Source organism: Canis aureus, chromosome 9, assembly GCF_053574225.1.
Source record: "Canis aureus isolate CA01 chromosome 9, VMU_Caureus_v.1.0, whole genome shotgun sequence".
Lineage (NCBI taxonomy): Eukaryota > Metazoa > Chordata > Mammalia > Carnivora > Canidae > Canis > Canis aureus.
The window spans coordinates 70,305,849-70,322,676 of NC_135619.1; the positions used below are offsets into that span (position 1 = coordinate 70,305,849).

The following is a 16,828-nucleotide window of genomic DNA, read 5'->3' on the forward strand; positions in this document are numbered from 1 at the left end:
CAAGCAAAAATTGTGACTATTATCTTTGAAAACTCATGACAAGGAATTTCAGCTGATTTATTGGATGTCAAACTCACCCAAAATGATGGTGACATATTCCCCATCCTGATTTACATGGCTAAAGCCTGCTGTTTAAACAATCAACTTTCACGGACCTTGGTTCAGGTCCTCTGAGGCCCATGGATTGGCTGTTAAAGTCATTATGCACTAACTGTGGCCTGTGCATTAAGTCATGTTGGGCAACAATAGGAAAACAAAATAACAAATGTGTTTATCAAAAAGCTAGAATCTGCTCAGAATTAAAGCGTCAATAAAGTGTTGATCTCTTAGTAGGTTTGCATCCCAGTGTGGGTTTAAGAAAGTAGCATTGGGTTTAAGCTCAGAAGATGTAGGTTGCATATATGAAGAGGCTTTGCATCTTCATAGCCATGTGACTTTGGGGCCTGTTGCTTTGAGTCTATAAGTCTCTGTTTGCTCATCATTCAGTGAGTATAATAATGGTATCTGCCTTGAGTGTGGTGTAAATGGGGACTACATGGCTTTCACAATCCAGAAATTCCACTTCTGGGTATTTATCCAGAGGAAATGAAATCACTAACAGTCACTATCTTAAAAAGATTTCTGTACCCCCACCTTCACTGCAGCATTGTTTACACAAGCCAAAAATGGAAACAATCTATGCACTGTAGAGTGATCCATGGAAAAAGAAATTGTGAGATACACAAACACACACACACACACACACACACACACACACACTGGAATATTACTCAGCCATTAACAAAGAAGGAAATCCTGCCATTTGTGACAACAGTGGTGGCTTGAGCATATTATGCTAAGTGAAATCATTCAGATAAAGATACATACTGAATGATCTTATTTATATGTGGTCTCAAAAAAACAGAAAACTAAACTCACAGATGCAGAGAATAGATTGGTGGTCACTAGAGGCAGGCAGGCCAAAAGGAGTAGTGGGAGAAATGTGTAAAGGTGGTCAAAAGGTATAAAAAAGAACCCTGGAAAGTGCTTTAAATGGTCCCAAAACAATGTCTTTACATTTTAATCTAACATTAGAGATAACTTTAGACACTAAATCTTTACTTTTCTGAATCCTCAGAGGCCTGCTTTGAAGAAAAACTTTTTAATTTTTTTTTGCACATGAATCACCATAGTAGGTTAACACATCTATATTCTTAATATTGTTCAATTGAGGAAACACAGCACAAAATGTTCAGGTGACTTTGCAAAGTATATCTTCCCAAAAAGTCAGAAACACAAGAGAATTTGTACCCAACTCCAGACATCCTGAGGTCTTGGAGCTGATCTAGGCCAAGATGAGCCCAGGAGGCATAGGGAACTCCCTCCAGACCTGAATGTTTGCCCTTCTGCCCTCACAGTCCCTCAGACAGCCTTCTTTCATGCTGTCTGTCCCCCAGGTCCAAACAATCACTTTGCTTTGCTGGTGTAAAGGTGGCTCCCAGCAAATTACAGTAATGGCTACAGAAGTTGCTAAGGGGACAAAGTTAAAGGCCGATTTTTTTTTCCTTTGAAATTTTAATGTGCTAAAATGTGAAATTCACTGTCAGAAAAGTAACACTTTTATGGGGCTTCCAGCATCAAAATATCCCAAAAACAGTACAGGGCAGGTAACTGTGAATGCCCTACTAGCAGGCCTTCAGCACCTTTGTGCAAAATTCTGCACATCTCTCCTGCTCAGGAGCACTCTCTGCCCCTCATGAAGAGGGAGGAGGGCCATGTTGGCTTCATTCTCATGCAGAGGTGGAGACCAGAGGACCCCAAAGTACCCAGCATGTTGGCAGAAGACCTGGAAGTGGCTCTAAGAAGCCTATGTCAGGTTGCCTCTTCTGGCTTTGTAAAAATAACTCTCTCCCCTGAGCCTCATATATGAGAAAGTAGTTCAAATGATGGATTTTCATGTCGTTTTTTAAATCCAAATGAGAAAAACATCCCAGGTCCAATTTGGGGTATGTGTGTGTGTATGCATGTGTGTGTAACAAGGAAGAACAGTAGAAATGACACACAAGTTAACAGAGCACATGTGATCATGTTGGCCATGGTCTCCCCATCAGGCAACAATTTAACAGCTCAGGATTTGGTCCAATCATAAAAGTGGAAAATGATAAAATGGGGAATAAAATTAAATTACAATTTGCAAACCCAATTGTATATGACCCAAAGCTCTGTGCTATAGCCACTATGTCATTGCTGTGTGCTTTGAATCACATTTTAAAGCTACAGAGGGCATGTCACAAAAAGTCACTTGGTCCAACTCTACAGAAACACCCTTTCCAGTGTGACTCTAGGGACAATCCCAACAAAAGAGATGGTCCCTGCTTCATGGGTTTTTAACATTCAGTCTCCCAAGATATATCTAGGGATCAGAGCACAAATTGGATGAGACAAGTGTCTATTCCTACAGCAAGGAGGCCTATAGAGTAAGGACTGAGTGGCCTCCAAATTAAGGATGATCTCAATTGTTGGAATGTTCAATCCAAGTGGTCCACTGGCTGAGCTAGATTTTCTGAAATGTCACCAACTTAGATGAAACTTGACTGCAGCTCTGTAGACAGATTGGGCTGGGCCCCAGGGAAATTATGTGAGGTGACCTTTAGGAGGAAGGTGAGGAGCAAAGGCTGGGAGCTGGGTCAGCTTTGGCAGAGTCCTGTTTACTCATGGGGCTGTTCTCCCCATTATCTGCTCTCCATTTCATCCAGTCTGGTTGAGCTGTGACATCCTATCTTGGAGTGCTGTGGAAAGATGGGGATTATGTGCATTGAACCTAGATCTTAGCTTTCATCCTAGAGTCCAGGCACTTGGTCTTGACCCCACTAGCTTCCCACCCCCAACAAAAGGCCTATAAACTAATCTTTTCTTGAAGTCTTGCTAATCTGTAAAACTCTTACTTCCCTCCTGAGGGTCCACTTAGAAGGGATCAGAAGCCCAAGGCCACACTCAGATGGTCCTGTGGCAGATTCTCTATCAGGGGGCAGAGGGTTCATCCTCTACTGAAACCCTGCCTGGGAAAAAAGGATTAATCCAAGTAAGCAATTAGGATCAAGTAAACAACTAAGCAATTAAGACCAGAAGGGATCTCTACTGATGACAGAGGAACAAGGTTTCTACTGTTGAGGAGAGATAAGAGAAGGAAAATGTTTCCTTTGAGCCTCAAGAAGCACAGAGTGTACCCCCAGAATCCACAAATGTAACCCCTCAGGAGATGGAGTAGGAGGTGACCAACTGCTCCTGCCCACTTGGGTCACAATGGATTCTGAGCTTCCTTGTGCTGTTGCTCCTCCTGCTCCAGTGTCTCCCAGTGGAGGCCTCCCCTACACCCCTCCTCATGTCCACAGGTGCTCAGTCTCTCCTCTTTGGCTATGTAACAGTCCTAAAACAGCATCCCCTTTCCAGACTCTGAAACACTCCCTCGCTGTATCACACACTCATCAGCTACGTTGCACACTCGCCAGTGGTGTCAAATAGTCATCAGCTAAATTTCACACTCACCACCTATGTTTCACATTTAGCAGCTGTGTCACATACCCACTAGTGGTGTCACAACCCACCAGCTGTGTTGCACACTCATCAGTGGTGTCACACATCATCAGCTAAGTTGCACATTCACCACTCGTATTGCACACTTACCAGCTGTGTTGTAAACTCGCTAACTGCATCCCACAGGCACCAGCTGTGTCACACACTCACCAGCTATGTCACATACCACCAGATGTACAGAATCAACCTTCAGCCACACTGTACCCTAATGGCGGTTCTGGCCCGTAGCCCTCAGTACCTTCCGAATTAATTACAAATGGCCACTTTATCCAAGAGTGTAATTTATTTTGACATTTACCTTCACTGGAGTCTATGGGTGGGATACAGGGGTAGAGGTGGGTTCTCAACATGGGCAAAAGTCCAAGATGAGAATCAAAAAAAAAAGTAGACTACATTATTTTCAATAACTACATTATTTCATTTATTTCAGGATAAAGAGTGCAACTGTAGGGAGAGATAGCGCAGAGGCCTCTGTCGGGTCGACTGGAGAAAAGTCCAGTGAGAAGTATGAGGGAGCATGAGCCAGCCCTGCCAGCTGCAGAGGACACGCTCAGGCCTCATTTTGCAGAAGGTAGCACCCTACAGAAGGAAGGACACCATGTTTTCAAACCAAGGCAGTTGAGTTAGATCCCTAATTCCTACATGTCATAGCTGTGAGATTGCAACTAATTCATGCCAAATCTTCTCATTTTCACTATCTTTAAGATGACCACAATTATGTGTTTTCCAGAGTTTGTTGAAAAATATGAAATAAGGCAATGTCTGTAAAAGCTAGCTTTGTATTATCCATGGAAAAGGCCTAAAGATAATGATACCCAGTGGAAATGGGTGCTCCCAGGACCAAACCACATTTTGGTTTCTAGATACCAAACTCCAGTAAGAGGAATCAATGTGGAGAAGTGGCTGATTCCAGGACTGGTACACAAGAAGTACAAGATGAGCACAGATTATCTTATGGGGACTTAAAATGGACATAGGAGCCAACTACAGCTTCCTCCAAATGGCCAAATCTGAGATGACTTAAACAATGAAATCTATAATGATAAGGATAGACTCTAACCACAGGAAAAAAGTCAGAATCCATGAGTCCATGAATCCATAAATATTCCAATAAATAAATAAGCAGAGAAGAGAAAGCTCTTCTTTATAGAGGAATTCCAAATTATAAATATATGAACAATAGTGTAAAACATTTTAAAATCTCCTTTTGACAGACACCACAGTAAAAATTGTTTTGATCAAGAATCCTCAATGGAAGGGCACCTGGGTGGCTCAGCAGTTGAACATCTGCCTTCGACTCAGGTTGTGATCCTGGAGTTCTGGGATCGAGTCCCACATCGGATTTCCCACAGGCAGCCTGCTTCTCCCTCTGCCTGGGTCTCTGCCTCTCTTTCTGTGTCTCTCATGAATAAATAAATAAAATCTTTTTTTTTTTTTAAAGAATCCTCAGTGGATGCTAAAATTGTGAGTGAGAGAATGATGAGAAGCAGCATACTTGCATCATTTCAAAATGTGGTACCATAAGATCTTCATTGATTATAAAGGAAAAAATAGTAGCTTTCTAGACATCTAACAGATACCACTTCATCCCTGTGATCAAGTGAACATCACCAGCAATGAGACAAATCGACCTTGGGGACCCTTGATACTGAGAAGAGCACGAAATCATTTCTGTGATGTTTCTGCAAAACATGCATAGCTTTAATCACAAGGGAACATCAGACAAACCCAAACTGAGGGAGATTCTACAAAATAACTGACCAGTACTTTTCAAAAGTGTTGAGCTCATGAAAACCAGATAAAGACTGAGGGATAGCTCCAGGTTGATGAAGATAGAGACATGGCAACCAAATGTAATCCATGATCCAAAACTGGGTTTTGGACCAGAAAGTTAGAGAGATAGGCAAGCTTGGAATGAGATCTGTACATCCATTAATAGTAATAGGCAGAAAAAAAAATAGTAATAGGGACATGTTGATCTATGGTCTTGATTATGGTCCTATGGATGCTGGGTAAAACATAGATGAAAATTTTGTACTCTTTTTGAAACTCTTTAGTAAATCTGAATTCTTTCAAAATGAAAAGTTTAACATTTTTACTTTAAAAGGAAAACAAGCTAGCTTAGTATTTGGCATATAAAAAGGCACTCGGCAAATGACATTTATCATGACTTTTAACGGGAAGAATTGATCGCTGGAAGAATTTTTAACCTATTCTCCCTGAGAACGCAAGCCTGGGCCTCACAAGGGCAGAGCGAGGAGGCAAAGCTGGTTTTATAAGTGCTGCAAACTTCAAGGTTGCTGAGTGACTGCGTGGAGGAGAAAAATGTGCCGGATTCTGGGAAGAATGGTCGCTTTTCTCTTCACAGAAAAGAAAAAGTACACGCGACAAGATGCAGAGACAATGAGTATTCAACAGCCTGTTGCTCTCTGCCAAGCCATTGTTAGAGCTCAAGGGCTCAGGGCCACAGCCTGAAAAGAGATGCAGTTTCCTCATTTCCTAGGCGATTTGCTTGGAATCATATCATCTCTGTAGAAAAAAAAACCTGGAGCCAGGAGAGGGTGGGCAGTGGTACGCACCTGCACAGGGGTATTCAGAAGAGGAGCCCTTCAACCTGGGCATTGACACAGGGCCCAGCGCCAACCAAGGCCCGAGATGCTTCTCCCCTCTCGTGGCTCCCAGGTACATGAGATGATCTTCCTTTTGTTAAGAGCAAAGGTGACTCCAAGAGTGTCATCCTGATGTGATCACATATGTGATGTGGGGATTTTGTCCTCAAAAGGGTGGGGGAGGCAGGGAGTCACATTTCAGGGACCACCTTGGATTTTGTTTCTTACCCTCCTTTGAACAATTGATTTTTCCCATGCCCTGCCTCGAACAATTGATTGTCTCTTGGCAGCTCTCAGAATAAATTCTGAAGTGCTCAGTGTGGCTCACAGGCACTCGGATCCAGCCTCACCTCCTATCCTTCTCTCCTTGTAGTGCCGCTCCAGGAATAAGGAACTACTTACAGTTTTACAAACATGTTTTAAAATTCAATGGCCTCGTGACATTTCAGTTCAGAAACCACCTCTTCCTAGAAGTCTCTCCCAGTCCCTCATGTTAACCACTCACAGGAGTATAAATCACTCCCTGCTCTGTACACACTTCCCTCTTTTGAGGATGGGGCACCTCAATTCATCTTTATGTGTCTGTCCTCATCCCAGACCAGGAGATCCTCAGAGAAAAGGACCTGGACCAAGTCTGTCCTTTGTCCCCAGTATCAAGAATAATCCTGGGGAGTGGAGCCTGCATAGCTCAGTTGTTTGGATGTATGACTCTTGACTTCTGCTCAAGTCATGGTTGTGGAGTCCTGGGTTCAAGCCCTGCATTGGGCTCCACACTCAGTGAGGAATCTGCTTGAGATTCTCTCTCTTCTTCTCCCTTCCCTCCTCTCTCTTTCTCTCTAAAAAAAAAGGAGGAAGGAGAGAAAAAAATGTTTGAGAATAATCCTGGAGACTATAAATGTTTTCCAATTTGAATTGAAAAATGCTTGACTGGACTGCATTGGAAATTAAGAACAGCAAGGTATTTTTTCTTTTGTTTTGTGTTGTTTTAATGCACACATAAGTAGTTAAAAAATGTATGTATTGATTAACTATGAATTAATCTTTCTCCATTTCTTACATGAAGAAGTGTTTGATAATGAAATGTTTATAAAACAATGAAAATATGACACATTATAAAGAAATGCCTAATAAAGAGGAAATATTTCACATTTAAAGATATCATTTATTACTTTCCATAAACCTGTATCTGCTCAAATTGATTTCTCACTTTCACTGAACATCTTGCTTGATGCGATAGACTGTAATTTGATGTAATATTCTTACAGGGTGGGCAGGACTGACATTACTGAATTTTTAGGGTCCCCCCTCCATAAAGGAAGGTTAAGCTCTAATAGACATAAGATATGTGTCAAGTTATAGCTATATTTACATATTTGTTTATTGATTTGTACAGATCTTTTAATTATATTATCTATTAATGTGGTTGAGAAAGCTTAGACTTTACTTAAATACAAATCTCCACGAAATTCTCATGTCAAAGAAATATTGTGCCCAAAGAATTTTATGCAATCAGCTTCATGTCATGTGCTAAGCAAAATAAATATATTGTCAGATACATAAAGTCTCAGAACAAACTTCAGATTATGATAAACAAAATCAATCAATTAAAATAGAGACTCCCAGGCAACAGAAACACATGTAAGTCCTTCGAAAAAGTAGAATGTACGTACCATTTATTACCAAAAAATACACTGGAGCCAACTTACAATTTATTAGTATGATGATGGCATTTGCTTTTTTCTTTAAGATTGTATATTTTGTATTTGAGAGAGATCACAAGCAGAGGGAGGGGCAGAGAGTGGAGGGACGCAGACTCCCTGCAGATCAGGGAGCCCAATGCAGGGCTTGACCCCAGGACCCCAGGATCACAACCTGAGCTTAACTGACTGAGCCACCTGGGCACCTCCTGATTATGGCATTTAATGCACAGGTCAAAAATAGTTCTGGAAAGAGTAGTTATGCAATTTAAGACAATTTCCCATCTCATTAAGTGGCATTTTCATCCATCCACTCATTTGCCACAGAGCTCTGGAAGTCACCCTCACCACCCCTATCCAAATATTCACCACATCTTGCTTATATTATGTTCTGTTTATGTTCCTTATCTATTGACTGCCTTCCACACTGTCACCCACTGTGTATTTGGTGGGCTCCTATAGCTTCCCCAGGTGTCTCTGCAAGGGGTTTCTCCCACCCTCTCTCCTCATGGCCAGATTGCTCTCTCCAAAGTGAATCTGTAACTCTCTCCTATAAACCATTCAGTAGGGTCACCTCACCCTTGGAGACAGATGTGCATTTTTGCATGATCAACCTTTTGCCTCCCAGTCCTGCATTCATTCATCCGCTCATTCATTCACTCATCCTTTGATGAACTCATGCATGCAGTATTGTTTGTCTGCCAGAAACTGTACCAAGCACTGAGACATAGATGGAGAAATAAAACGAACTCCCGCACTTGACCATAACACAGTCTCATGAAGGGCCCAAACCTGCAGAGAAGTAACTATCTACTGTTGTGATAAATACTATAATGTATGCTTATGCTTTTGGCCAGGTAAAGTGAGGAGAGTGTACCCTGGAAAGTTTTCTGGAAGATGGACAATAGCAGAGTCTTTGAGGAACTAGGAACCCTGTGTTTGGAAAGTAAGGTTGACACGGTTGACACAATAAAGTAAATTACAGAGGCAGCTTCGCACCAGCTTAGGTAAGATACCAAATACCATGCTAGAAGTGTGACCATTTTCTTGTCAACAGTGATCCAACAGAAATTTAGAATCAGGGGAACCTTCATAATCAATTTACTTTTTGAGCAACCCATAATTTCAAGGTCCTTTTTGCCAGTTGCTTGTTAAAACCTCTTGAGTGAAACTAAAATTTGTCTCTTTCACTAAAATTACTTTGTATTTAATCTCTGTTGACTTTCAACAGATTTTGAAGGTGCTCACAACAAAATTAGTAAGGGTTGAACTAGTCCAGGGATGGTTAAAAGAAACTGGGAAGAGTGATATCCCAAAGTCACCTTGTCATTAGACTGTGGACAAGGTGATCAGGAAGGTCCAGTAGAAATGCTAGCACGAAAAAATCCTTTTCAAGTCTAATTTAGGGAACTTAGTGCTTCTTTTTACAGGAACTATGACTGCACACCTTGATTGACCTAACATGTCACTGGCTAGTGCAGCTTCCATGGTGAAGAAGGGACACTGCTGCAATGTTTGATAACCGATCTAATAGCAAGTCAGACATTCTGCTGTTGCCCTGGGTTCATTATGCTCTATCACCTTAATAAACGCCCTCATCCTCTGCTTATTCAGCCGTAGCCTGGTTCTCTGACTTGAATTGTTTGGGACAGCCAGGTCTCTCATGAGTGACTTGTCGAGTTATATTATGGTACCTGACCTACTTTGTACAGGTCTCCGAATGCAGTGCAAGCATCCAGGGATCAGAAATGTCCCATGGACCTCTGGCTAGAGACAGCATGGATGCAGAGTCTCAGAAGAGACCTTTACGATCAGTGACCCTAACCCTACCCTTCTCCACCTTCTGTACATGACAGTCAGCTGCACTACCATTGAAGAGAGGCCAGCTGGCCATTGGCCAACACTCACACATCCCGGATAGCAGGAAACTTCCATTCATCCACTCAAAAGCTACTTATTGATCACTGGTTCTGTGGCAAACTTTGCCTTGGGTACCAGAGCTATAACAGAATGAGACAGACATTGTCAAGCAACATTTGAGTTGTAGTGTATCACACAGTTGTATAAATGGAACTCTAAGGGGACAATGCAGAATATGACGGCGGTATGGAGAGAGGGACTATACCTAGCCTGGAGGATCTTAGGAAGGGGACTCTAAAGCTAGGAAATAAGAAGAAGCTAGGAAATAAGTTAGACTTAAGTATTCAGCTGGCAGGTAAGATATACAGCAGAGGCAATCAAAGTGACAATTCAGAGTGAATGAGGAAAACTTGTAAGGCCAGCATGGTTGGATCAAAAGTAAGAAGGTTGTGTGGTCTGGGTCCTACAGGGACCTCCGGGACCACATTAAGTACATTGGTCTTTGCATTTAAAAAAATACAAAGAGTTTTAAGCAGGAGAATGACATGATCAGATTGGCCTTTGGTAAATATTTTGCCAATTGAAGAGAAAACAATTCTTAAGCCTAATTGTTAGGATATGCAACTTTTGTTTTCATTAATATTACACAGACATCATGGTGTTTGGGTCAGGCATTGCTATATTCGAATCCTACCTTGGTCTCTTGATAGGTGAATGACCTGAGGCAAGTTTTCTATAATTTCAGAGACTTGTTTTCCTTATTCATCAATTTACCAATTTACCTTTATCTGACTGAGCCAATAAATCATTCAGGTGGATGAAACTTGCACAGCTTGTGTTTTCCAAAATCTAACTGGGAAAGTTGACTTGGATTCAACCACAAGTGATTCCTAAACTCCCTACTCTGCACCAAGCCCTAGGATTGGAAAGCAAAAAACACACCAGCTCTGCCCCCAGACTTCACAGACAGAGGTCACAAACGGGAGGTTAGTGTGCTAGGTCCACCAAGTACAGGTGTTCTGTTTGGCCTGCTCAGTGTTTGGAAAAAAAAAAAAAAAAACACAGTGAAGGTGATTTTTTTTTTTTTATGATAGTCATACAGAGAGACAGAGGGGCAGAGACATAGGCAGAGGGAGAAGCAGGCTCCATGCACCGGGAGCCTGATGTGGGATTCGATCCCGGGTCTCCAGGATCGCGCCCTGGGCCAAAGGCAGGCGCCAAACCCCTGCGCCACCCAGGGATCCCCAAGGTGAATTCTTTTAACAGTGATGCATTGTTTAGATCCTCATGGGCCTCCTACTCTGGGTGTCCTGGTCCTTCCCAGATTTATCCCACAGATTTATCAGCTTTTTGGCCCAGGGAGGCGTTTGAGTCTAAGACCCTGGATTGATGAGCATTCATATAGAAGGAAGTGGAGGTTGCTCTGCAAGCAGAAGAGAGAAAAAGAGAAAAGATGCATGAAAGAAAAGAAAAAGAACAAGAACATACCCAAAGAATTTGGATATGCAAATGCATGGCTGTCATAAATCCACTAAGAGTCCCAGCAGGGAGATGCCCAAGCTTGGCTTCAGTCAGTGGGGGAGCACAAAAGAGGAAGAAGACACCCGTGGGTACATTACAGTTCAGACCAGGGAAGAAAACCTGCAATGTGTAAAAAATCTAAGAATAAGTCAAGGACAAATTGACTTATTTGTCAATTTGACAAATTGACATGCCCCTGTTCAAAGTCCAGGTAGCTTCACACTTGCTTTTTATTTTAAGTTTTTATCTAAGTTCTAGTTAGTTAATGTATAGGGTAATATTGGTTTCAGGAGTAGAGTTTAGTGATTCACCACTCACATAAAATATCCAGTGCTCATCCCAACAAGTGCCCTCCTTACTCCTCATCACCCATCTAACCCATCCCCCCCACCTCCCTCCATCAGCCCTGTGTATATGTATATATACATATTCCATCATTTTATATATATATATATATATATATATATATATATATATATATATATCAGTAATACACACACACATACACACATCCCACATCTTTTTTATCCATTCATCAGTCAATGGACATTTGGGCTCTTTCCATAATTTGGCTATTGTGGACATTGTTGCTCTACACATTGGGGTGCATGTGCCCTTTCAAATCAGTATTTTTGTATCCTTTGGGTAAATACCTAGCAGTGCAATTACTGGGTCATAGAGTAGTTCTATTTTTAACTTTTTGAAGAAACTCCACACTGTTTTCCAGAGTGGCTGCACCATCTTGCATTCCCACCAATGGTGCAAGAGGGTTCCCTTTTCTATACATCCTTGCCAACATCTGTTGTTTCCTGCGTTGTTAATTTTAACCATCCTGACAGGTATGAGGTGGTACCTCATCATGGTTTTGATTTGTATTTTCCTGATAATGAGTGATATTGAGCATCTTTCTATGTGTCTCTTAGCCATCTGGATGTCTTCTTTGGAAAAATATCTGTTCATACCTTCTGCCCATTTCTTAACTGAGTTATTTGTTTTTTGGGGGGTATAGAGTTTGATATGTTCTTTATAGATTTTGGATACTAACCCTTTATCAGATATGTCATTTGCAAATATCTTTTTTCATTCCATAGGTGGTCTTTTTCTTTTTGTTGACTGTTTCTTTTGTTGTGCAAAGGCTTTTTATCTTGATAAAGTCCCAATAGTTTATTTTTGCTTTTGTTTCCTTGCTTCCAGAGATAGGAAACCATCAAAATCCTAGAGAACACAGGCAGCAACATCTTTGACACGGGCCATAGTGTTACACTTCATTTTAACTGTCCCTCACCATCTTTGTCTCCACCTACGGATATAGTTCTTCAGATCTCAGGTTAGTCTTAGATGGCACTCTAACTGGGTTGCCCTCCACAACTCCTGAGATTGGGTTGTGGCCTGTACTCCCTCTTCTCAGACCTGACAGCTTGTTGACACATTTGCCATGACCAGTTTATGCCTCTGTCTTCCTCAGCAGACATTGTTCATGGAAGGCAGGGACCAAGTTGTTTTTGTGCCATTGTTCCTTTAATGCTTAGCAAAGTGAGAAGCACTATTATGTAGACATAACAGATCAGTGGCAAGAAGAAAGAAGGATGAATGGCACATCCAATGCTTGTTATGAGGTAGTGCTCTATCACTTCCTAGAGTAAATGCTGAAAATAACTCTTCCTTTAACAAGATAATCTCAAATGAGTTTAAAATAGGATTAGTTAATTGGCTTATTCAACAGATATTTACTGATCAAGATTTGTACCTTAAGAATATACTATGGGAATACAAAAACAAGTCATTGAGGCCAGGCTGGTGGGATGCTGGGCGGGGGGGTAGAGAACTCAGGAATAAGGGGCATATTATGGGAAGTCTTCCCATAGGAAGTAACCCTATGGCTGAGTCTGTTAAAAGCAACAGAAGCCATACATTAAAGGCTTTTTAAAAAGAGAAAACCAATAAAATTCATATTACAGTGTGAGATAGTGAGCTAGCCATATTTGTATAAGTAATCCCTTGTAAGACAAGTACTCTGCAGAACTCAAATCCTGCAATATTTCTGCAAAAGAGAATTTAGAAAAAAGTATATGTGCAAATCACATTGGGTTCCTATTAAAAATGCAGATTCCTGGGCTCCATCCACTGAGTTTCTTGTGCAGAGTATCTGAGTCAGGCTCAGGACCTGCCTCCAGGGAGCCGTTGGAACTCACTTCTAGAAATACATCCTTAAAGGCAAGGAAATCAAGCTTCCTCATAGCAGAAATGAGAAAACTGAGGCTCATAGACTATCTTGGTCTGTTTGGGCTGATACCACAAAAATATCACAGACCAGGTGGCTTTTAGATAGCAGAAACTTAGTTCTCATGATTCTGGAAGCTATAAGTCCAAGATGACAACATGGTCAGATTCTGGGGAAGGTCTGCTTCCTAATGGCAGGATGGAAGACTTGTCTTGGACCCTCCCATGGCAGAGTACAGAGAAGGAAAGCAAGCTCTCCCATAACTCTTATAAAGGCTAATCCCATCATGAGGACTCTACTCTGAAGACCTCATCTAATCCTAGTTATCTCCCAAAGGCCCCACCACTATCATCGTCACATGGTGGGTAGGGCTTCAACATGAATTTTTGGGGGACACACACATTCTGTCCATAATGATGGGGGATGGTACTTATATAGGAGTGTCATGAATAAATGAGGAGCTCAGATGAATCAATGAGTTTCTGACTGACAGTAAGTCTTAGGGACATAAACGTGTGTTAGCTGAGCCGAAAGAAAAGGATTGGATATTCATTGATGCCTATTCCCAATGACTAGAAAGATGTAGGGTAGGAAAGCCCCACCAGATGTGATGAAATAATAGCAAATATCAAGGAAATGACCCTCCCTGAGCATAAAACAAGTAGAACTCAGACCTCACTACTTGGATGGTGGAGTTACTGGACATAATAGCCAAAGGAAGCAAGATAGCTGAGTATCCTACAGGAAGGGAAAAGCTAATGGCTCAGACATAGATATAGATAGATAGATAGATAGATAGATAGATAGATAGATAGATAGATAGATGATAGATAGATGGTGGATAGATGATAAGCAGATAGAAAAATAGATGATAGACAGATGATAGATAATAGATGCATGATAGATGATTGATAGATAATAGATAGATGACAGGTAGATAGATATTGAGATATATTCTGTTAGAGATTTACAAAGAAAGTACCACATCTTTTGCTTCTATTCCCAGAATATAGAAGAATTTTGGCAAACAACATTCCCTGAATATAGTAATAATGCCACCTTAAAATGTCACTTTTGAAAGAACGTCACAAAGCATTTATTTTCTGATTGGCTAATAGTAATAATCATAATAATAATAATAGCAATAACAATGAAAACATACAATGACTTGAGTACACCTGATGAGCCCAGCATATACTAAAGGACATACGTATATGACTTTATTAGATCTTCTCAACTGTGCCAAAAAGATATTGACCAACCTTTTTTTTTAAGATATTATTTATTCATTTGAGAGAGAAAGAGAGACATAGAGCATGAGCAGGGGAAGAGGCAGAGGGAAAGGGAGAAGCAGATTTCTGAGCAGGGAGCCCAATGTGGGGCTCAATTGAGGATCCTGAGATCATGACCTGAGCTGAAGGCAGATGCTTAACTGACTGAGCCACCCAGGTGTCCTGACCAACCCCTCTCATTTGTTCCCTGGACAATGAGCTAAACTATATTTCCTCGATTTCCCTCCCATTAGGTTGGGCCATGAGATTAATTTCTAGCCTTTGGCTATTAATGTGGCTGAAAGTGACATGTGCTCCAAAACCAGGATTATGACCCTCATGCCCCCTCACTTTTCACACCAGCTAGCCAAATGGTCAGGATCGTGGGGAGGACTCTGAGGCTCTACAGCATGACAGAGACACCAGGAGAGAACTCAGGTCACTCGATAGCTCCACGGAGCAGAGTGTGTCTGCCTCACTTTCTGCTCTATTCACCCTCATCGAGTTGTGACATGACCAAGAAATAAAATTGGTGTTATTCAGTCAGTGAGACCTGGGGATCTGATACACTAGTTGTAGCAAGTATCATTTCCCTGAATAGCACAGTATTATTAATCTTGTTTCCCCAGTAAGGACACTGATTTATTCAAGATCTTGCAGCCAATATGTGCAGAACCCAGGTCTAAGAGGCTCCACACCGGAGCTCTTTCTAGCACATCGAACTGTACTACTTTACACCTGTGCCGCCTGCATGTTGCAGATAAAATGCCTGGGATAAAAGTTTGCCATCCGATCTAGGGGTCCTCCTGGAATTCTCAATGGCACAATGGGAAGGAACTGATTTAAGCATTGTTGGGTTTCTATTTGTCCAACGATATTACAAGCCAGTCCATGACTGGATCTCCATGGCTTCCAGGCCAGGTAGTGAGTTGGTGAGTCCCAGCTGGATGCCAGCCACAGAGCATTCCAGTGGCATTGGAAATGGCTCAGGGAAAGTCAGATGCCTGGCAGGCAGATGCCACTGGGAACCACACAGACCAGTTTCTTGGAAGGACATGCTGTGTTGTTACTCAGGGATGGAAAAAGCGATTTGTGTATGTTCCATCAGTATGTGTGTGTGTGTGTGTGTGTGTGTGTATGATTTCTATATGTATGCAAGTACTAATATGTTACATATGTGTATATCTATATACACATATGCATGCATATGTACATACACACAATCAGCCTAAGCATCATCACAAATTTATATGTGAATGTGTGTATGTGGTATAAAAATTCATATCAGTTTGTAGATAAAATGACCGCAATGTGTGTAAACACATATATATACCATAGCCATGTTGCTTAATATACACATATACAAATACATAACATAATGCACACTCACATATCTTTATATACTAGTGTATCTGTCTGTTTCTTTTTTTTTTGTCTGTTTCTATAAATATATACATCCATAGTATTAAACGCTTCTCCAAGCAAATGGAAACATGTCTTATTTCTCTCACGGTTTTGAGAACCACCAAAAATCCACATGAGAGTAGAGATTGGGGAATTCAAATAAACACAAATGTGCTGTTAAGGCAGTTGCTGGTGTGAGAATTATTTAAAAACCTGGTGACTCAACAGTATCTACCCTTAACTGGGAAGAACCGGGCAGGGGGTCTCTGTGGCCACCAGGAACGGCAGCCTGCACCCGGCCAGCATTCCCTGACCACCCAAGCCTGCTCTCCGTGCAACTGATAGATATGTTTTGACAAGTTCTATTAAGTACAAAGACGGCCACCAGGGCAACATGTGGAGTTGATAGAGCGAGAGGCAGAAAGGCAGATCACAGTGTGAGGCCCGCTGATGTTGACAGATTTTGCCGGAACAAAATGAGTCCGTGCTCCCCATCATCTATTACCAAATTTCAGTAAGGTCTTTGGCACCCACGATGCTTAGGAGGGCAAGCCCCTCCCCTCCTTGGTTTCCTATTTCGTCTCACGGTTGCCAGCAAATCGAGGACTTCTCAGAACTCTAATTGGGTATCTCTCTTCACGCTGAGCCGCCAGTGATGCCAAAGCGAGAGGC

General features: G+C 41.6%; 1 protein-coding gene across 13 annotated transcripts in view; it reads right to left on the reverse strand.

Moving 5' to 3' along the window:
- The window catches only part of LOC144321121 (uncharacterized), a 53,954-nt gene that overhangs the window by 14,594 nt on the left and 22,532 nt on the right, over nt 1–16,828 (reverse strand). Inside the window, exon 4 of one of the 13 annotated variants that reach the window (XM_077910548.1) lies at nt 11,937–12,475. The exons of 11 other annotated variants lie outside the window; for them this stretch is intronic. In XM_077910548.1, the coding sequence (XP_077766674.1) occupies nt 12,301–12,475 (175 nt within the window). In that variant the 3' untranslated portion in view covers nt 11,937–12,300. Of the gene's footprint in view, nt 1–11,936; nt 12,476–13,648; nt 16,798–16,828 lie in introns of those variants that run through there. One more of the 13 variants, XM_077910554.1, reaches the window with a different exon arrangement.